The 22,772-nt window shown below is 41.6% G+C and overlaps 1 protein-coding gene across 3 annotated transcripts in view; it reads right to left on the bottom strand.

Moving 5' to 3' along the window:
* Positions 1 to 22,772, bottom strand: part of si:ch211-1e14.1 (UPF0606 protein KIAA1549) — a 39,351-nt gene that overhangs the window by 3,192 nt on the left and 13,387 nt on the right. For 2 of the 3 annotated variants that reach the window (XM_042411545.1, XM_042411547.1), the window contains exons 3-19: positions 18,088 to 20,343; positions 17,889 to 17,977; positions 17,473 to 17,632; positions 17,241 to 17,371; positions 15,819 to 16,008; positions 15,579 to 15,638; positions 15,326 to 15,471; positions 11,753 to 11,930; positions 10,595 to 10,779; positions 6,751 to 6,986; positions 5,465 to 5,601; positions 3,889 to 4,094; positions 3,571 to 3,800; positions 3,270 to 3,414; positions 2,657 to 2,980; positions 1,103 to 1,155; positions 219 to 367 (exon numbers count right to left, since the gene is read on the bottom strand). In XM_042411545.1, coding sequence (XP_042267479.1) covers positions 219 to 367; positions 1,103 to 1,155; positions 2,657 to 2,980; positions 3,270 to 3,414; positions 3,571 to 3,800; positions 3,889 to 4,094; positions 5,465 to 5,601; positions 6,751 to 6,986; positions 10,595 to 10,779; positions 11,753 to 11,930; positions 15,326 to 15,471; positions 15,579 to 15,638; positions 15,819 to 16,008; positions 17,241 to 17,371; positions 17,473 to 17,632; positions 17,889 to 17,977; positions 18,088 to 20,343 — 4,875 coding nt within the window. The remainder of the gene's footprint in view (positions 1 to 218; positions 368 to 1,102; positions 1,156 to 2,656; positions 2,981 to 3,269; positions 3,415 to 3,570; positions 3,801 to 3,888; positions 4,095 to 5,464; positions 5,602 to 6,750; positions 6,987 to 10,594; positions 10,780 to 11,752; positions 11,931 to 15,325; positions 15,472 to 15,578; positions 15,639 to 15,818; positions 16,009 to 17,240; positions 17,372 to 17,472; positions 17,633 to 17,888; positions 17,978 to 18,087; positions 20,344 to 22,772) is intronic. The other variant, XM_042411546.1, reaches the window with a different exon arrangement.

Raw genomic sequence — 22,772 nt, 5'->3', positions numbered from 1 at the left:
TATATGGTAAATGCCAGAATCCAATTCTATTAGAGTGAGTTACATGATGGCAGCAGCATCACGCCAGAAGTGATTTAAAATAAATTGTGTGTCCTCAGACAATCACTCTGTATTAAGACAATAAACAAATGTATGAATGGAAGTTAATCATGACGAGGGGCAGCGCAACAGTCTGAATTTACACATTTACAATCGTCTGTGTGCATGTGTGCGTGTACCTGTAGTGCCCCCTACTGGTCGCGGCCTTGCAGACGAGGGCAGCTCATCAGCGTAGAGGCCCCTGCTGGAGAACAGGCTGTCTGGCTGGAGCTGCTCAGCGTGTCCTGCTGTTTCTCCTGGTGGCAGGTAGCTTGAGCCAAGGCCTTGCCTAAAACACATGAGGAGAAATTCAGTTTTCCCTTTGAATTAGCTGTGGTTTAATGAAAAAATAACGGGGGTTTTGGCGAGTGAACTGGAATTCTTCTCATTTCCAGTCTCCACACTATCATGTCAACACAAGCCTCAAATATGTAAAACATTCTTGTCCAGCTACTAACGACACATAATGGTAACTTAAAATCAGTTGCATGCACTTCATAAATCCTAATGTTTCACAATTTACAACCACAAAGTACACACAACAAAGCAGTTGACGGCTGCTGATGATATTTCAATTCCACTGTGCTCACATTTCCGGTGGTGATAAGCGGTTTGACCACAAATACATCACCCAGGTTTCATTTGGCTGCTCTGCTCTCTAGAAAATGAATGGACGACATGAAAAAAAGCTGCTTACATTTTTGGCGCTGCGCCTGCACAGTGTGTGTAAGTGTGTTATGACATGAATGTATGCGTGTGTATAGGCTCCTTGGTCTCTTTGGAGCCAGTTAAGAGACCACTGCCTGCATCTGATCCATTAAACCAATAAAATAAAGATGACTCTTCTTTAATTATTCATAAGGTCCAACTCAGTGGATGCACCTTAAGGAATACATTCCTCCTAGTGAAGTGGTGGAAATCAGGCTGCACTGATCAATAGTGTAGGCAGAAGTCAACATGAAATAAGCATATTATTTATTGATCTCTACACAAATATTCAATTTTCATCGATTGCTCTACTAACCTTGGTATCAGGCCTTGGACTGCAGGAGGGGACATGCTCAGCTCAGTGAATCTCTGGAGGACACACGGAGTAAAACAGTGATGACAGGCAACTTAACTACAGGAGATAATGTTTGCATTTGTGGTTCTTAGTTATAATCAAACTATAAATATGCTATGGCACAGCTTTCATACTGTATCAACATATAACAGATACAAATACTGCAATTAATGCAAAGAGACCTCCCACTGAATGTTGATCATTCTTATGAGAGCAAAGCAGCAGCGCGTCTGTTCCTGTTTACAGCACATTCGAGCAGGAGGCTTAACTTTATCTAGTAAACCGTGTTGTTTTTACCAAGTTGCTGGATATCCTGCTTTTTTACAGCTGACCTTTCACGACACATTAAAGCACTGAACCTGCAATAGCAGAACCAGCAAATGGCTTTTTATGGCTCCGCTGCTCACTGTTAAATCTCTCTCTATATTTGTCACCTGAGGTGAACACTGGTGTTGAACATTTTACAACAGGGTAGTGATGAATATGTCTCCATAGCTGTAAAATTGCATTTAAATATGGCTTTTAAGAATTTAAGTGAGAAGTTCAATTACCATAGTGAATAAGTGTACAGATTAAACTCAAATAATAACTCTGAAACTATTATTCAAATTCCTGTCGTCAAGATAGGGATAGGTTTTGTGTTTGCCCCAATGAATTTATAAAATACTATGCTTTTACTTTTGCTGTATTTTCAACAGCCATAGTGCTGACTGTCTAGACTTCACTGCTGTTGTAATTTCAGTGATGAAGGGTAAATAACTCTACTGTGTGCCTGTACTGCTAATGTGATGCTCTGCTGTCTCTAAACAACTCCTAATTTTCCTCTTACATAATACACATGGGCACTGAAAGCTTTATTTAATTTTAGCTCAGCTTTCAGCATTATTAAATATACAACACACGGCGTAAGGCCTCTGTGTAACAAAGTGAATGTCTTTGTAAGGTGCTGCTTTAAACAGACCTCCCATCAAGAAAAAGTATAAACATATGTATAAAAAAAATGACTGCATACACTGAGCTTATTATTCCAGCAGCCTACAGAGCAGTTATATGACTGTATCTTCTTTGAAAGCAGTCTACGCTGACTAATGCAGATCAAGCATATGCAGGGTATATTACGGCAGAGTCTTAGGAGTTGTAGATAGCTGACGGGGGTTGCAAGGTCGCAGCTACATGGGGGTGACAGATGGAGGAATACTTAACTGATTAGTTTGCTAAGAGGACACAATTAAACTTGAAGCTATACGCTTCATGCTGGGAACGAGGTGAGAAAACCTCATGAAAGGGAACGGATGGTGAATACAAAGGATTTCACATGTCTGTTTACATTTCTGGTCATCAAAAATTTAAACAGGGAGTCTGAGGTTCTTTTTCTTTAGGTCTGTCCCCAGATTAGTGAAAGGAGGAGACACCTGACTGGACACAGCTTAAAGGAAGCTTAGATGCCACAGAGAACTATTTGTTGCCAAAAATACAACTGTGCTCAGCTTCAGGGGCTGAGAGTTGGCTACTTACACCAGGGAAAGGACCAAGGCCTGGATAGGAGGGACCCCAAGATCTGGGCCCACGGCCTGGGGGGCTGGAGCTAGGGGGGTTGGTGTTGACCCCGGGGAGAGTGATTCCCGCTGTGCTGCCCTGAGAGGTGGGCGACACGAGGGCGAAGGCATCGTCGAGCAGGGAGTGCATCTGCTGCCGCGCCTCCTCAATGGAGGGCTGTGGGGGCATGTAGGGGGGTGGGGGAGGGGCATGACCTGGAGGAGAGGAAGCAGGACCCAGGAAGACGTCATCGGTGGGGGAGGGGCTCCTGTGAGGGGATCCTGGGCCTTGGTCAGGGTCCGACTGGAGTAAACACAATGACAGGTTGGATTGGAAAAAACATCAGTTGAGGTTTTACCCAGAACGAATAAAATGTTTCTTTCCATCACTTGTACTTGAGATTATTCAGAAAAATAAGCTGTAAAATAAAAGGACATGGACATAGTTTACTTGTACTGTATGAACTGTAATGCTATGGTCCTTTAATGGTACCCTGAAGGACCATGGAACCATTGTTGTTACGCATCTGAATCCAATTTGCTCTTTGGGGATTTTTCATATTCAAATACCATGTCACTCCTGCACTACTTACCACATAGGCCACATTGTTGACCCCAGGGCACTTTCTGTAAGCTGCATCAGTGTCCTCAGTGATGAGGTGGTCTTTGTCTGCATCCATCATGCCTCCATTCAGCTGTTCCTTCATCCTTTGTTTGGGAGAGCGCCTCCCTCGACCACTGAGAAGCAAATGTAGACATGTCCTCTAGGTTAACTCTTTTTAAAATGTTCTTAAAGCAAGGCTAGAAAAGCACAGCCATATATCAGATCAAGCCAGGTCAGCTTTTGCACCACAAAACCAAAGAAGTGCATTGACTCACAGTATGAGGTCTAACCTTTTCTTTGGCTCCATGAAGATGGAGGGTATCTGTGCATTCGGGTCCAGGATCTTATCAATCTGTATCTGTGCTTTGTGATAGATGCGATCCTGGTCTTTGGGGTCTCCGATGCCACTGCTCACGTCATCCATCGCGGGGAAGTCGTAATGGCCCTTTCTCTTGGCGCGCAGACGTATCTTGTTACGATGGTGCTCGATCTCTGATTTGTGTCTTAGTGCTACCTGGATCTGAGGAGAAAACACAAAATAAAAATATGGAGGAGTTGGTATTTGGATTGATCGATTTGCTCAAGCGATCAGACTCAGAAGAGCGAACCTCTTTGTTGATTTGGTTGGTGTCGGTCAGTTTGCCATTAATGGTGGGGCTGTGCAGTGGTGGGACAGGCATGGGCTGCATGGCGATAAGCTGGACTTTGCTGGGGAGTCTCCTGCTTGCGTCTGTGGCACGAGACATCCGATCGACATGTTCAAAGATGGAGGCTGAGGACAGCTGCTCGGTCGTGCCGTTCATAGGTGGAGGACCTGAGAGAGAAAGCAAGAAAATAGAAAAAACAGATCATAATGCAGTCAGCACAGTGTAGTCAATACAAGTCTAAATGGTGATGTGGAGTTAAACCACGGGTGCTTTCAGAGACAACTACTGAGTGAGGATCACTATGAAACATTTATCTTTTTATTTAACTGCCATGACTACATTTAAATAACAACTTATAACAAAAGTCTGGAGTAAATGTTTCCAGCAGTAACATGAAATGAGCTCTGGTTTCTACTTCATTACAAACAATGGCTTTTGTGAAGTCAACTGCTTCTACGCTGTGACTGACAGCTCAGCAGACAGTGATGGATGGTGGGAACAAGCAGAGCACAAGCTACCGCAGAAACAAACACACAGACACAGCTGCTGGAGGTCAAGAATGAGGTCTACAGAGACACAGACAGAGAGAGGACAAAGTCTTACCAATTCTATTCTTGCCTGCAAACCGCAATAGAAAGGAAAGAAGAGTTTTATTGGAGATCAAATAAGAGCAGCTAAGATAGAAGTGGTAGCTGTAGCTGACAATAAAACTAAAAAGACTAGTATACTGAGATGTGGCCACCATTAAAGTCATAATAATTTTTTAGAAATTAAGAGAACACACAAAGAAGAGAGACAAAGAGAGGATACATTCCCACAGCTGATAAAATCTTCTCCTCTGGTCTTGTGAAGTTCATTAGTCAGAGAGAAAAGAAAGGAAGGAGCTGCTGTTGTTAGTACTTCAAATTCTGACGAGCAGAAAAAACACTGATACAGACCGAAGGAGCAGAAAGAGAACGACGGTACGTTATGTAATGCTGAATCTATCTCATATACAATGTACTTTACTTATAAACAGTGCGGCAGAGCATATGCTTCTCAGGCGGAGATTTATCAGTAACAAAACAGAGGCCATTCCTCTGTGGGTGAGTCAGGCTGCAGTCTGTGTGCCTGACTGGCTCTGGCTCCAGCACGTAGTGTCTGAGTGGCATTACAGGCTTGAATCTATCAACAAGCTGTCAGATAGAGTAACTTAACATATCTTTTCCCCTCATTTCCCTCCTCTCTCTGGACTTCTTTAGGCCACCAAATGGAGTTCCTACCAGGTGTTTCTTTTACTTTTAATGTTTCCCTGTGTAATCCTAATGTCAGGGCTTCTGTTGATGGTGACTCTTTTCATTAACCTTTCTCTACTTTGCCCTTTAGCCACATCACAGACCCTTCTGCCCTTAATTGGGCCATCTTGTCAATCGAATCATCCCAGCTTGAGTTGCTCTCTTTACATCTCTTTAAGTTTGACCAATCCCCTCAGTTTCCTTCTTCCCCTCCCCCCAATTCTGTATCTGAAGGAGCGATGTGTGTTGCCAAGGCCACTTGCCATTTAAAACATTGATGGGGAGCTTACGGCTCTGCTTGCTGTCGCTGGGCGTGGCGTGGGCTCTCAGGTTCTCCTCAGTCGATTCTCGCTCACTGGAACGGTCACTCACCACGGAATCACCGTCTGATGGTGAGATCCTGCCAGGAAAACACACACGTACATGAATAATGGAAGGCCAAGAATGTACTTCCATGCTGAAATGCCATGCATAATCGAAAATGGTGGTATCTTCAGAAAGGTAAAAGCTGAGGGGGTGGGGGAGTCTTTTAAGAAATACTAATATGATGTTGAAGCTTGTAGTGCTAAATTCTGGAAGCATTTTCACTGATAGAATTATAAACTATTACTTTTTTCCTAATTAATTTGTCTTAACAACCAGTATCAGTGCTCTACTCTGATTAAGACAGTTGTATTGGACTATATTAACAACAGGAGCTAATAAAAGCATTAAGAACTAACTGCTGTACTAATGTTTTGGTGTCAAATATTGTCTATTAACCTGAGCAGTCAGTGAGCTGGGAGCTGTTGGTAATGGTGCACATATCTGAAATATTTTTACAATGGAAAATGGAAAATTCCTCTAAGAATCTCTGCTATGATAAATAATAAATACAGTATGTGTACATGAAGTTCATCGATTCAAAATATTTAGTAAGGGCTATGGCCAAATAAAATCAAACAATTTTCAGTCTATTCTTATCGAAGAAGTTTGAACAAATGAAGTAAAACTATGCAAACAATAAAAAATAAATCTCTCTGTATATCGTAACTTAATATAATTGATATAGACAATCTGTGACAGAATGCAAGAGTAAAGGAATGGCCCTCACTGTCTAGTGCATTAATTATTGATCAGAGGATCTGTCAAGAGCTTTTTGTCCGGTTGACTGACTGTCCCAACTGAGCTGTGTTGAAAATCCGGGTGATAGGGTAAAAAACAAGCTCTGTTAAATATCTTTACTAAACATCTTGATATGTATCAGGTAGAGGATTAACCCTCCCCCAGAAATCTCTAACTGTGAGCAAACTGTGAGTGTTTTGACCAGATGGTGGATTAGGAAAGACAAAAATAATCCTCTGACTATAACTGAGTAAAACACTACGATGAAATACTATTTCAGAGCTTCTTGTTGGTTGCTTTCTCTCTTCTATGTTGTGTAGCCTCAGACAGAATAACCTACTGTATATAGACATAACCTGATGCAATTTAAGGTTTCTCCATATTCATTTTACTAATCTATCATGCTATTTCGCTCCTCCTGCATTGTACTACCGGCAGCACCGACCTTTCTCGTCTTCGACCACTGCGGGATGCCTTGGTGGAGGTGGCTGAGGATTTTGATATCGGGGTAGGGATCTCCCCGTTCTCTGATGGACTGAGGCCTTCTTTAATGGACACGGGCAGGGGCCCAGGGCCAGGGCCTGGCGGGACAGACTCCTGGATCACCATGACATCATCCTTACTCTGCTGGCCAAGGTGCAGCTTGGCAAAGTCAAAGCCTTTCACACTGGGAGCCTGCAACTGAGGAAAGGGACAGAAAAGAAGCAAAGAGAGGAGAGTTTTAGGAATATGACATGGAAAGAAAGGTGGAAAGACATACGAAAGACAGAAGTTAAAGAGGTAATAGAGAAGGAGCCAAGAAAAATGAACAATACTAATAATATTTACTTAACAACAGGAGGGCAATTCTCAGTAACAGCATTCATCATCTGTAAGTTGAATCATATTTCAGTATGGCATGGTTGCATAACGACATTAATTTGCAGTTTAAACCACTGACAATCTATTTGATGTTTTTGACCAAGAGTTGTGAGTGAGTAAAGTGACAGCCAGTTAGATAGATGGACAAGTTTTAAGTACATAATTGGGTCAAATGACTGATGAATGGATGTCCAGGAGAGGAGGGAGACTCAGACAGACAGACATTAATGAATAAAAGGAAAACGAGAAAGAGAGACAGACAGAGACGTGGGGAAACATTGAGCTGCTTGCTTTTCTTTGAGGTGGTGGGGGGATGGAAGCAGTGAGACTATGTGAGTGCAAAGCCCTCAGGACTTTCCAACAGCAAAGGAGTAAACAGAGGATGTCAGATCTCAGTATGTGTGCTCGCAGTTTGCGTAACTCCGGGTCTTATGACACCGAAACGTGTCTACAAGAGAAGAGAAGAGTGACATGACATGTTCTCTGTATTATACGTGCACACACTGAGTTTATTATTGCAAAACGTGTGGCTTAGAAGAGGCTTGTTGGTATAAAACTCCTAATCCGGCGTGATGCTTGCCAGTATGAAACAGCTAATCCAAAGAGAGTGTGTGTATGTTTGTGTGTGTGCGTGCTGCACTCAACGGCATATAAACAACGCCGGTCTTTGAAAGGGAAAGCATTCAAAAAGCGGCAGCTGAAATAGTCGACCTGTTTCGTTATAACTGACACCGAGGCTGAATGAAAGCAAACACACATCTAGTGAACTATATCCCACACATTATACTCACTAATTACTACTTAGCCTGGTCTTAAGATATATTGGGGATTCACTCAGAACAAACAGTTGATACATGCAGAATGACAACTAATACTTCACAACACAGAGTCACTGTATGCTCCTCAGGATCTACACACTATAAACACACCATCATATACATAATGCTGGATTGTCTAAGCATCAAAACAGGATATAGCATGATCCTAATGTCCGCTAATGAAACAAGCACTAGTCACACCGTATACCTCCGCCTTGGCTCTCCTCCCTTTAGACAACACTTTCATTTGCTCTTCTTTCTTCATCTGCCCTGTTTTCTTTAGCATCGCTTTGTTCTCTTTTCCTCTTTGCTCTTCGGGTTTAAAGCCTTTCTTTTTAGCTTTCTCCTTGTCCTCATCTTCGTCTTCATCATCTTCTTCTTCCTCCTCCTCCTCCTCTTCCTCCTCTTCTTCTTCTTCTTCCTCCTCCTCTTCTTCTTCCTCACTGCTCATACTCTTTTTGCTCTTAGGAAGAGCTACTGGTGTCTGAGCAGAAGCAATGGTGGACAGGATAAATACTTCTAGTGATGAGGCACAATGCTTTTGCATCTGTATCTTAAAACTCATACACCCAGCTGGACTTTTAACAATGTTTCACTTCATTAACTGTATCTACTCTGCTGTTCTTTACATAATGGTGAAATATTTAAATAACTACTGATGAACAAACAACAAACAAACACAAACTAGGTCTCATCTATATCTTCTACACACCACCACCACACTGCTCTGTACCTTCCCCTTTTTAACCTCCTTCTCCTCCTCCTCCTCTTCTTCCTCTTCTTCCTCCTCATATTCTTCCTCTTCATCTTCACTAAACTCTATATCCCTCTTAATTGGAGAGAGTGCCTGGGGAAGAGGGGTCCTTGATTCTCTGAATGGGGTAGCAGGCTGAGAGTAGAGGAGTGGTGTTAAGTGACAGATGATTGTGTTATGCAGAGAGGGTAAGCTAAGTCATAGTTACCTCAGCACATTAGATTCATTGCATTACACCAGTGTGGGTTCATAGCTCAACTCAAATGGAAGTGGAGAGGAAGGAAAGTCAGACACAGACAGAAATATTACCCAGTAGGACACGAAGCCCTGAAAAATACACACATAAATCCCCAAAACAGCCCGCTTAAAATTCAGCGTATAAAAATCTATTTCAGGATTTGATGGAAGTGGTATTCCTGTGTCACTGACATCTGAGATAATGACGAAAGAGTCACTGTGGCTGAGAAAGACTACTGCAGGGGTTACTCATACAGACAGCCGGTTACTTATGTACCACACTTTAAAACTGCGTCACACGCTGATAAACCTAGAACTGGATCAAAATGTTGTGCCCATCCCTCACACCAAAACAAAACAGGACAAAATGCTGTGATTTTTGGGATTACTTTGGCATTGGTATCACAATACATTAACGCTGCTAGGCAGTATACTGTATATCAAAATGTATTGTACCTTGGTGAATTTAGACACAGTGGAATTCAATGTCACATTCTTTCTCTGGTGAACTCAACCCTGTGTCTCGCAGTGGACTGATGTATTTTCAACAAAGACTAGAGTCATTTCATTACGGCTTAAAAATATTTTGTTCATCGTGATTTCTGAGCTTCCACAAGCAGGAAAAATCTCTCTCCTGCCAATTAATTTTAGGGCAAAACAGAACATGCTTTAAAGTTAGAGAGACAATAGTAAGACAGGAAACAGCCTCAGCAGAGCCGAATTACATTATTTCTATGTCAAGTGAAAGGAAAAAGAAAGGAGAAGCATTTCAGTTGTCACAAACAGAAAACACAGTGAAACGAAGGGGGACGGTCGGGCAGGGTGGTTAGATCTTTGACCCAATGAGAGGCAATATAGGAAAAAAGCTTTAAATCACATATAAGAGCAGTTAAGGCTCATGGCATGTACTAGAAGTTTTAACCCAGTTCATGCCCATTAATAAATTCCTTACTGGGATCATTAAAGTTTTACTAATCTAATCTAAAAGAAGAAATGAAGAAGAAGTCCAGAATCTGTGCTGTCCCAGAGCACATTCATGGCAATGACAGATACACCTAATTAATGAGCAGTTCATATGAATTTTAAATTGAACTCAGCTTTCTAACGTTCCAAATCAGTTGTCATAATCTTTTCTATGCAGAACACAGTAATGTTCGGAGTACTGATTTTCATTAACACGATTAAACATAATGTAACACAGTAAATACAATACATACACAGTTAATCTCTATTAGATACGACCATTTTTAAACAACAACAAAAATAAGTTGAATAAAAACAGAAACATAAACTCTCCTCCCGCTTGCACTTTGTAGCAGCTCCCCAACAGAGAAAGGTTAGCAAAAATGTCACTTTTTAAAGTTTAAAGTCCATTTGTCAATGAAAAAAGGACAATATAACGCCACAAAAGAACCTCAACATATTTCTAAACCAACTGAAGTGACTGATGACGCAACGAACGACGGAAACAATGGAAACTGTGGTGGCGATTACTGCCATTTTACATATTTCAAATATGACATTTGAAGAATGAGCTGTTGACTCGGAATTATTTTGGAACACACAGTGAAGTCCGATGTAGAATCAGACGCTGTACAACACTGATGATGAGACTCTACCTTCTGTCTCTGCTGGATGGAGGTCATGGCGTCTGGCTGGAACTCCAGCTTGTCTGTCCGACATAGTTTCCAGTAGAGGATGGAAATGATGATGATGACCACCAGGAGGGGAATCACCACCCCGATGACGATCCACATGTTGGTGTTCTCAGTGTCGGAGGGTGAGGACGCCAACTTCTCTACAGCTGCAGAGAAAGAGGGAGAGATTGAGAGAGTGATGGGGAGGTATGCAAAATTGACTTAATGTTAATTTTTGTTTAAAGTCGGGCTTCAAAAACAAAAAAAATGTAACGTATGTGTATGTGGTTCAATATTCAAAGCATACCCTTTTTATTCCCTTCAATCCTATTCGCAAACACCTTATGGATGCTAAGTTAAACATGCAATATATCTTTGGAGTGCTGCCTCTTTTCTCACTGCTGTAATCCTTAATGCAGACCTTCATTAGTTTTAATTAACATTCATTTCATCCCCTGGGAAAGTACTGTAGGAGAACACAGGCAGCACAGAAACAGACCTCCCTTGAGGGGCTCTCATTAGGCCTTCATCCCCTGTTTAGATTCTTATTGAGGAAAACAGGCTTTTGATACAGTGCATACAAGGAGAGGTAATTAGCTCAAAATGTTACTATAAACATAAAAAGGAACACATGAAGCCAGAAGTTTAATTTTTTCTTATTAGGAGCTCGTGAACAATGAGACACAAGGCATGTCACTAAGCTGTAAGTTCACCTTTTGAGACTACATGCAATATTCTCTTTGAGGTTTATAAATTATTTTCTTAATATTGTGTCCTTTCTTGTTCTTTGTGTCCCTCTGCTCCAGCTCCAATTTAACTCAAATTAATTAAGTTCAACTAGACCTTGAATTGTGCAATTTACATCAAAAAAAAAAGAAAAACAGTCCTTGCAGCACACTATATTTCAAGTCAAATACCAAATACAACAACAAAAGCAACAACAATAATACATAACTAACACTATCTATCTGCACAGGAGAAAACTCAACTCCATACCAGCCCTCAAGAGTTCAGCAACTTGGATGCTTGCAAACATGGGAGCTTAAACTTAGTTTGTCAATGTCAAGGACCATCTCCTCACTCACTAAATCACTAGGGTGCCCTTGAATGTCAGTTATTTGTTATGCCAGAGGTACTCACGCTGTGCTAAAATGCCCTGAACACGATATCCCAAGACAATGGCAGCCTTTTGAACGTCCAAGCTGTTGAGTAGGTTGGCTGTTTTGACTGCAGGCATCCGCTGACCGCTGGGACCCTCCACGAAATACACGATCGCCAAGGGCTGGTCTGCACCCAGCAGCCGGCTCATACTTACAACCTGGAGGTTGAAACAATCAGAAAGGTAGAGTTAGTCATTTGTCCAAACATTAACAACAAAATCATGTGGTACATCAGTAAAGTGGAGATATGAAAAGTTTGATTTAAAACAACTCAGTCTCCAAGAGGTGTGCAAATGTATGTAAACAATTATCCAGTATCTAATAAGGTGGAAGGCCACCCATTCTCATCAGGAAATTCATCTCTGAATGTTGTTACCCAAGTCTTGAAATTATTGTACTGAAATATTGGGGTATGACTACAATTTCATTAAGTGATAAGAAAAAGAAATCTGCTTCCCATAAAAGTTCAGGAAGTTTGGATGAGGTAATTATCAAGGCTATAGGAGATGTTTGAGTTCATCCTAAACATGGACACTCTTCAGTTTGTTTAGCTACATGTGTGGGGACATAAATGTTGGGATATGGGAATTAAGGAAATGTACCTCAGTTGTAATACAATTACAAAGAGCAATCATGAGGCCTAATGACTACCACGAGATGGCTGCCTGCACTGTCCACCACATTTTAAACAGACATCATGGCATCTTATGTCTTTGTCCAAACATAAACATGTCCAGATGTTAGAAAAAGACTGCAGAACACTCAATAGACTTATTTTTATTGCTCAGGGACCTGGGCTTGCAATCCCCACAGTTTTTGTGGTTCTTAGCAATCATCTTGCCTTTGTCTTTATACATCTGCTGATGAACTTTTACCATCGGACAACTGCTCCTCTTCCCGTTCTTTCTTCTTATTTGTTGTCACAACCTATGAATTATTCCCCCCTGCAACATTTGTGGCTAATAGACAGTGCTCAAGTAACTTGAAAAGAAGTGCTTCCAAAATGATCACAGGATTCATGGAAGATGAAACACTACACCCCCCACACTATAAATGGAATGTCTGATGAAGGTCCTAATGAGCAAAGTGTCATGATTTCAGTGATGACTTTTTAATGGAGAGTGTGGTACCTCATTTTCTATGGAGCCCTGTAACATTAATAATTTTTGAGGTTTTGTGACTGCAGAAACTAAAATTCAGACACCAACTATTTGGCCTCTCTAAATGCCGTCGGTTGCACTGAAACCTATTATAAAAGCCTCTGATTAGACTGAAACTGCACGTTCAAGGATTCTGCCTCTGATCATTCTTTGTAAATAACAGTGCACATTTGCATTCACATAATGTCCTGGAGCACAGAAATAACATGTCAAGCGTTTCAATTGTATGTAACTATATGTTTTGTACATCTTAACATGGCATCTGTGTAGCTGAAAGCCCTTTTATATGAGATGTTGCCTTCATTTTGCCAACTATTTTTATGTACAAAAACATCTACATACACTGACACACACATAGAGAAAAAGCACACTCATGACATGTCAATTTGCTTTCTGTATTCCCATTGGATCATTCATTGTTTAAATATTTCTCCATGTTGTCTAATACGCCTCTGTGTGTGTGTGTGTGTGTGTGTGTGTGTGTGTGTGCAGTCTCCTTCTGGTTGCTCTGAGGCACAGCACAGTCTGCTGTCTGCACTTCTGGAAAGAGTAAAGTGCAGGTCATGCCTGGGCTAACACAGAAAAATGGCTGTGCAGGCTCCCTCATCCAGGGTTTAATCCAGTCCATGCACGGTTATTAGAGTGGAAAGATGGCAGCGTGAATGTGTGTCTTTATTGCACGACCCTGACTCAACCTCCTCTTTTATCTGTCTAGGCAGACTCATAAGGTATTCTCATGGGTGACGACACCACACTGATTCTGTCATGACAGTCTAGGGACATCTGTTTGAGATATGTGTCTATGTATTTGTGCGAGTGTGTGCGTGCAAGGCAGCAAGACAAAGGATTCCTCTGAAGTACAGTCTGAGACACCTTATTCTCATTATATCCAACAGACACTCGAAGTTGAGTGTCTTTGAAATGTTAAAAAACATCTAAACTAGGCTTCCTTAATGACAGTATCATATCACGGCTGGAAGGAACACAAGCATGGCATAATAAGCTGTCTATGTATAACAGACATTCATATTCATGACTGTGAAAAACATCATTTCTAAAGGTAAAAAGGATGCCAGAACTTAAACTTAGAGATCTAATCATAGCACAAACACAGACACTAAAGGTTCACCACAAGTATGTTCCTCCGTTTTCCTAAATTGCTATGTGGGTTTTATGCAGACAACAATGCAGGAGGCAGAAAGGTCAGAAACAGTTAGGTTGCTATTCAGCCAAGGATGATATTTATCACTCTGACAGCCCAACTGTTTAAAGACCACCATATGCACTCAGACTTCATGAGGTCAGATCAAATATGCATCTCTCATCTCTCATTACAAGTCTCTTTTATCTAAGGGTTTTGCATTCTCTGTTCCTCTGATTTCTGGAATCTTTTACCTACCCATCTCTGCATCCCCATAAAGTCTACCCTCTCAAACACAGAGACAAACTCTTAATCATGCCAACTGCAGGATACAGACGGAGAGAGAGAAACAATTAATAATTGATCTGCTCTTTGCAGCTCTGTGAGTCACAGGAGCCATCAAGTAACAGGACCAGAGAAATGAGGAAAGAGGAGAAAGAACAAGGACTCATGAGGTTGTGGTTTTTGAGTGGCTCGCCCCTGGGCTGAATGGGATGCTGTTGCCATGGAGACAGAGCCCTATCCTGTCCCCTTAGAGATGAGCAGGTGCGGAGCAAACCCACAAAAGCTAGAGCCTGATTAGTAAAGCAGTAAGGCTTTCAGTGGCTACAAACACTGCAACGCTCACATAATGAGCCCTCAGTACTCAGGCAAGGTAGTTAGAGAGAGCTTGCATCAGGGAATAATGACATAAATGGTACAAGGAAGGAAGCTTTTTCAAGATTAAGTGAGTAATCCATTAACAAACCTTCAGTTAAAGAGTTTAGAAAGTTTTATTGTGTAATAAACAAGAAACTCAACTGGTAATTCTATTGTATACTGCAGTTTAATCAGAAGAAATGCACTGCAAGCATATCTTGATCAAACACTGACTTTACAATAACTGAGAGTCAAGTATCGAGCTTTAAAATCTTATTCACTTTAAAACAATTAAATAAATAAAAATCTGCTTGTGAGGTGTGAAACCTTGACTTGTTTGTAATATAGTTTTGAGAAATTTTAAAACAGATATTTGAAATAAAGAGGACAAACACAGCACCTAACCATTTCAAGATAATATCACTTAACTTTTACTTCTAATAAGTGAAATTAGCTAGATTAGTTTGCCTTTTTTTCCGAAAAGCAACAGTAGATTTAAGTTGCTTGTGAAGCTTGATACATTTTGCAGTGTGTGTACTATCTTCTGTAAAAGTGATGTAGCTGTAAGTACAATCACTGAGTACAATATTTTATATATATATTGATACAATACCTGAACGCTGCTGTTGCCTATGGTGGTGGCTCTCTTAACACGTCTGACTAATCCCATTGCCTCCCCAAGCAACATGGCCACACGGCGCTCTATGTTGGCTTGAAAGGTCCTCTCACCCACTTTCTGGTCCAGTACACCCAGGAGCACTATGTGCACAGACAACAGAAATAAGATACATATTATAACCACAAATGGTGTCATATTCAAGTAGTTGCAGCAGAATAAACCATGCCAACAACTGAAACCACCATACCTGTTCTAACCCAGGAGGACCGAAAAAACTGGCTGGTATTCAACTCTGGATAATGGAAAGCTGTTGGAAGGAGAGAAGGATGTTTAAGTGTAATAACTTTTAACTCAAGACGACCATTGGTGGATGTGACACAAGCAGAAAGCACACTTCCAGCTACTACAGATGCAAAGGTCACATATTAGGGATCACTGTGTAACACAGGTAAGTGGAAATACAGTGAGACAACCCTATATGACTCACGCTCAGCAATTTGAAGAACAGGAAAGCCCATGTAATAGCTGAATTCCACCATGGTGAGCTTCATCAGAGCGTTGCTGACCTCTGACCCCATTAGATAACCCCTGGAAGTCCTCACAGTGAAGGTGATGTCCACCGGCTGCCTCACTAGCCGTTGCTCCTGATATTTAGGAGCCATGGTTATGTTTACGATCTGAAACACAATTAGACAGAGACAGAGTTTAGAGATCAAACGATTACATGACAAAAAATATGCAAAACATTTTCCATTCTGCTGTTGATGTAACTTCTGGGAAAGTCTGTTTGTCTCTTTAAGAGTTAAAATGAAGCCCCCAATCTGAAAATCATTGGCTTCGAAAGTAGAACACAAAATTGGGCAGTGTGGCCCAGGGCATAGTTTGCTAGTTGCTGCCACAAATGGGTGATTTAATCCTAACATTTATACCAACTAAAAGACTATAATACAGGCATCAGTGTAATAGGATTACACAAAACTCTACCGAAGCCAACTATCCACATATCCAAATAAGCTCTGTATTAACAAACAATAAGCGTCTTTAATACTCAACAGCTAGAGCATAAACTTCAAATATCCAAGTGAAAGAGCTCAAGTATCTTTGGGGTCTTGTTGACAAGTGTGGGTATTATGAAGAGTGAGGTCGACAGAAGGATTGGTGGTGGTTGTGTACTGGACAGTGATGGTAAGGAAGGAGCTGAGCCTGAAGGTGACTGAACCCTCGTCTCAGATCATAACCTCTTCTTTGTGACTGCAAGAATGAGACTGTGGAGGAAGCTTGGACAAGAATAGCCTTTTTCTGTGTTGAAAGGAGCCAGTTGAGGTGTTCTGGGCATTTGATCAGAATGAAATCCCCTAGGAGAGTGTGGGTGAGGAGAGGAACGTCTGGGCTTCTGTGCTTACCAGGCTGCTATAGCCATCCGGACCAAATAAACGATGGAAAATGGATGGACAGATACATAGATAGAGTATAAATCTAAATATGTGAAACCAAACTGATCTTATAGCAAACAGTGTTTTTAATAAATAGCTTTCATGGTGGCTGAAATCCAAAAGCCCCAGCACTTGTGATTAAACAGAACAGCTCCTGTTTGCAAAGAAATATCCCAATCAGAGTCAGCCTACCCTGCAGCAATCACAGTCATCCACTGGTGAAATGAAAGGAGGCGGTTCGGGGTCAGCTCAGTCAGCAAACAAGCAGTGGGTTCAGCTGTTCAGCTTGCTTGCACAAAAAGCATAGCAACCCATGTTTTTTTTTAAACTTTCTTTGCAGGGCAAAAATACAAAAATAAAGACATCTCTCCCTTTTCAGATAGACAGATACTACAATATGCTCAGTAAAGCTACAGTATAGCTTAAACTGGAGGGAAGCAGCTGTAACAGACGAATATTATGCAGGTCCCACTCACATGCACCGTGAAGTTGGTGGACTCCCTTGAGCGTCGACGCACTTCCGCAAAGGCCCTGGTCAAACCTTTCTCAATACCCTCACTAAAATTGCAGAATCGCACATCTATGTGGCCAGGAACAAATTGCAGCACTGCAGAGAGGAGAGACAAGGAGAGTTTTGATGCAAGTTTGAAAACGAAAACGGTTATCTTGAAATCTTTCAATATTTTACTTCAGTGAAAGTTTGTTTACCTGTGTGGACTTGATATTTACTGTCTGGTGTTGTCCAGTTGGGAGACACAGACAGGAAGCGGCGCCCAGACCTTCGCAGTGCATTGATGACAGATATGGCTGTGTACACGACTGGACCAGACACCACCCGAAACACAAACTTTGGTGGGGGGTCGACAACCTTCGCAGACAAAACAAGAAAATATGACACAGACAAATCACTCATTAGAATCATTCATTCAAGTGCTTTGTGTTAAATGTTCTTTAAAGGTCACTGAGGTTCTGTGGATCTTGACAACTAATTCTGTGGGTTTTAAAATTTTTTTTATTAGTATCATATTTGAAAAAAAAATGAAGACGTGGCTCAGCCTTTATGGTTCACATGCACCAATGTCATGTAAACACACACACACATACACACACTCTCATGTACTTACCTGCAGCTCAACAGATTTGTTGTATTCCAATTTCAGGATGTCTCTGACTTGAGATTTGGCATATCCAACAGTGGCCCCAGAGGGAAAGCCTTCAGGAGAAAGCATAAGCTAATTGTTATAGTCTTATTTTATGAAACTGTATATGTACTATATGTATATTTCAAGTTCAAGTTACAGAAAAATGAGATGTCAGACTTACCAACTTTTACTAAATAAGCAGGCTTGTCAAGGTCGCAGAAGTACTGTTTTGATGTTGTTGCTGTAGTCGGGGTCTTAACACTGGTGGTAGAGATGATCCTGACACTTGTGGATGCTTCTGTGGTAGCAGTAGCTCCAGTTGTTGCTTGACGAGAAGTAGTGGTGGCAGTTGTAGTTGTGGGTACAGCAGAGATTGTGTTAGCTTCACTGTTAGCTGGGATCAAGGTCATTGTGGCTGGGATGTCAACTCCATCTTCAGTCACCCCTTGATCACCCAGCATGATTGGGGGGAGCAAAGTGACATTAGATGTGGGTTCTGTTGAAGCTAAAGTGGTATTAAGAGTTGGTTCAGTTGTAATAGGAGTGTCTTGGGGATAAATGTCTGTTGTACCAGCAGTCGTGTTGGCAGGATGTTCAGTGGGAACTGGGGAGAAGGCTGCTGTTGCACTTAAGACAGGAGTGGTGTGTATGGTACTCTGTGGGAAAAACTCTGTAACAAACCAGTGGACATCTGTCAGAGAGGAAGACATTACATCATCTGGCAGTAAAGCCGTAGCACCGGGTAGAATAGCTGCTGTTGATGAGGTGCTGTCCAGGGTGAAAGTAAGAGAAGCTGCAGACCAATCTTTGGTGGACACTTGACCAAACCAGATGGAGGAAGAAGGATCAAAGAAGGGTGTTGTGACTATGGAAGGATGCAGAAAAGGCTCTGAGACATTGACCAGCCGAGGACTCTCCTCTGTGGTTGGTGGTGTTTCGTCATTAGGCTCAAACCCTGACAGATCACTGGAGGATTCATCCTCAGTCGATTTGGTATCATTGGTGAAGCTGCTGGTGGGTGTGATGTCTGTAGTACTGATAGACACCACAGTAACATTCCCTCTTTGTTCAGCTCCACTGTCTGATCCACTGTTCTCCTTGGTCAACTGAGTGGTGTAATATTCCAAGCTGTTCATGTCAGGTAAGAGGACGTCTGTTGGTTGAATGCTGAAAGTATCTGACCAATCTATGTCTGATGCTTCGGTTATATCGTTGTGAATTGTGGGAGTAGGTTCCAGTGTATAGTGAATTGTAGAGGACAAAGAGGAAGGATAAATGGATTTCAGTGGAAGAATGGTGCTGTATGCTGTCATTAGGCTGGAAGATGGTGAGATGTGAAAAGGATGCAAGGATGAAGGTGATATGCCTGCCCTGGAAGGGAAGGATGTATCATAACTTTCTGTATAGTCCTCCAGATCGTATGTGTCAGAGGGCACCTTGGTGACCAGAGAGTAGTCATCTCCCTCTGAATTCAAGAACGACATTGTCTCCATGTAGTCCCCAGACCCCCAGTCCAATTCCATGGTGTTGGTAGGGTAGAAGTCCTCTGGAGAGACCTCAGTGGGTTCAGATACAGGTGATGTAGGGTGGGGGCCGATGAAAGGCACATAGTAGCTAGGAGCCAGAATCTCATCTGGGTTGGGTAGCATGTTTATGTCATGTGCTGGTTTGTTCGCCTGCAAGGGAGCACTGCTGGGGTTCAGTTGGTTTACATCCTGAATTTTGCCTGGAGCATTTACAGGAAGCTTGGGGTCAAGTAAGACATGATCTAAAATATATGATTCATCTGACATAGAGTCAGTGAAAGCCAATTCAGGGGTCTCAAGAGGCTGACTAGGAGGTGAGGTTATGATTGATTGTGTTTGTTCTGATGCTCCATCCTGTTGCTTCCTGAAAGCTGACAAAGGTGCATCTAGAACTTTTTGCTCAGAAGTAAAACTGAGCTGCGGTGTTGTTGACCTTGTAAAAGCTGAGGAGCTTATTTTGGATGTTATAGATATATTTGACTGAGGCTGCAGCTGAGATCTTGTAGGAGCTGGAGAGAGAGAGGAAGCTTGCTTGGCAGAATTTATCCTGGCAAGCTTCCAGTCTGATGAGAGTTTAGCTGGTGCCTCAAATTGTGGACTAGACCCCAATACATGTTCAGAGGGACTTAATGATGGAGTGGAAAGAGGCTGTGGTTTTTCCGCAAGGAGGTAACTTGGCGTGAAGGATTTAGAGTTTTCAGGAGCAACATGTCCCCACTGAAAACGCATGCTGTCAGCAGTCCTAGCTTCATGGTCGGGTTCAGGAATGGATGGCAGGGCACCAGGTGAGTCTGAGCTCCCAAAGGCAGTAGTATGTGAGGCTGGTAAGGCTGATGGTGACGACCCTGTTGAAATTGGAACATCTTGAAGAAATCCCTTAGAGTGGTGTGTGGAGCGCAACAGAGACCCATCTGCAGAGGAACAAAGAGAATGATTCAGTTTAGCACTGAATAAAGACAGATTCATGACTGACTTCAAACAAAGTAAATTACAAGGATGAGGGCTAGACTGTGATTCAAATTGGGCTCCTTCTAATAACTGTTGTCATTCACGCACCCAACCTGATTTATTTTACTCACCAATATAGGGACCATGACTTGATTATTAATGAAAGCAAGTTTAAATATTAGTTTAATCTACATGCTCTGGATGTAAATGGTTATAAAGAGCTGGTTGCTTTTATACACATGATATCCTGATATCAGCCTTAAGACTTAATTAACTGTAATTTCATTACTTCTGAAACTTCAAATTGTACTCAACTTTGGCAAGCATCAAGCATTAACAAACCAGATGATGTCCCCTCACTCCTTTTGTAAAAATAGTGTAGCCAAATTGTTCAACAGAAAGGCAGGATGAGTTGTACAATGTACACAAAAAACAATGGCATTACATCAGTGAATAGCTTTAGTTTGAATGGGCTGTGTTGGGCTAACTCGGCCCTAAATGGCCAAAATGAGCACTGACCATGAGTCATTGTAAAACTGTTCACCTCTGGACTGAAGGTCACAGAAGGATAAATAGACCGTATAGTAGTAGAGTACGATACTTCATTGATTCTGTATGAGAAAGCTGTAGTGGATTTAGGATGTTAAATGAAACCTTGGTCTATATTTAGATAACATCAATACTTCATTGACAGCCGATTCAGAAACTGCAACGATAGAAAACAAGTGGGATTTGAGATCTATAAAACAGTGAGCATAGTTGACCAGGAAATACTAGTTATTCGGCCAGCTCATTGAACTTGCTATTAACTAGAGCATGAACAAAATGATGTTAGCCTGATCACTAGTATAGCTGATGTCCCATTTGCTTAAGTGGCTACAAAATGGAACCATTAATCTAAAGAAAATGTCAAAACCAGGAAGGAGTAAGGAAACACTCACAGGCTAATACACTTCCATGATAAAAAAGACCACGCTAGGCTGCACTTCTAAGAAAAGCTGAAAATGATGTTTTCCTCACTTCCAGTTTTGACCTATGGGAATATGCTAGCATGCACGCACTGACCATATATCCCAAAATAAATGAGTGGTTGTTCTGGCTAAGCTCCTTGATGGCCTGGGCTTTTTACAGATGCACTCTAGAGAGAACATCTCCCATCCTTTTTTATGATACCTGACCTTGGAGTGATGGATGATGCAATTTTCAGCTCATCAGGAAGCAACTCTTCCTCTTACACATCACATTAAAATCCTTAAGGGTGACATTAGACCAGCCAAAATGTAGGAATGGCAAATGTGGCATATGCAATGCATTTCCAACTTAATTTAAGTGCCAAGAGCCATAGTGTATCGTGCATGATATAACTTGAGAAGTGCCTTGAATACACTTAATGGTCAGAGGCTAACATGTCAGAGAAAGGCTATATGGAGGGCTAAAGAGAAAGACACAAAATAACGCCTAAATAATTCATGGTAACAGACCTTTTAACAGTTCCATGTAGCTGTATAAGTTTGCCTCTTTTATATGCTTACATGTGGTTCATTTTTTTCATAAGAATAACATTCAGAAGATTCATGGTTCTGCTGGCATGGTTGCTTCTATACTACTGTGATACATGAGCTAATATCAGATATACAAGACAAATAAAGGGAGACAAGTTAAGGTGACTGCTTAAATTAAAACAGATGCTATCTTATGGTTTTGGAGGTCATAGATGATCAACATGTGTCATAACCAAGGTTCATGCCTGCATTTGAGCGTTACACGCCTAAACAAACCACATCAAGGAGAAAATATACAATAATTCTTTTTAAATAAGATCAATGTGGGCTGCATGTCTTGATTTTGTACTTGAAAGTACGTCTTGAATAGAGCAGTCATTACAGTATTGCCATTGCCAGAGGCAAGCCACCAACAGCCTCTACATAGTGACTCAGCAGTTGCTGGTAATGTTGCTGCTCTTTGTAGTCAACAGAGGCCTTGAGAATCATACACACTTGAAAATAGCCACAGAATCAGCTGAAGAAGACGACTATTTTTAACATTGGGGGCAGAGACTAGATCACTTATAAAAAAGCATCAACAAAAAAGAATATACTTCTGGAGTGTCATCTTCAATTGCATTGCTTCATAGACTGCCTTTGGCTTGGCCCAAGAGAAAACTCCCAACTTAATTATAACCTACTCTGGTACCTTAATTGAGTCAGCATGCTATTATAACAGAGCCCGATGGAGAGGACTTGGAAGGAAAAGCCAAGACTTTCTTCTCTGAAGGCTAAGCTGTGCTGCACATTCTCCAAACTGCTGCACAGCTCCTCGTCTGCTGTGCCAAGTGTTTGAAACCCAGAGGGGTAGTGCACAGCTGAGCAGATGCGCACACGCGCACACACAC

Source organism: Thunnus maccoyii, chromosome 5 (genome assembly GCF_910596095.1).
Source record: "Thunnus maccoyii chromosome 5, fThuMac1.1, whole genome shotgun sequence".
Classification (NCBI taxonomy): Eukaryota; Metazoa; Chordata; class Actinopteri; order Scombriformes; family Scombridae; genus Thunnus; species Thunnus maccoyii.
The sequence above is the reverse complement of the archived record's forward strand: the minus strand, read 5'-3'. Positions and strand labels throughout refer to the sequence as shown.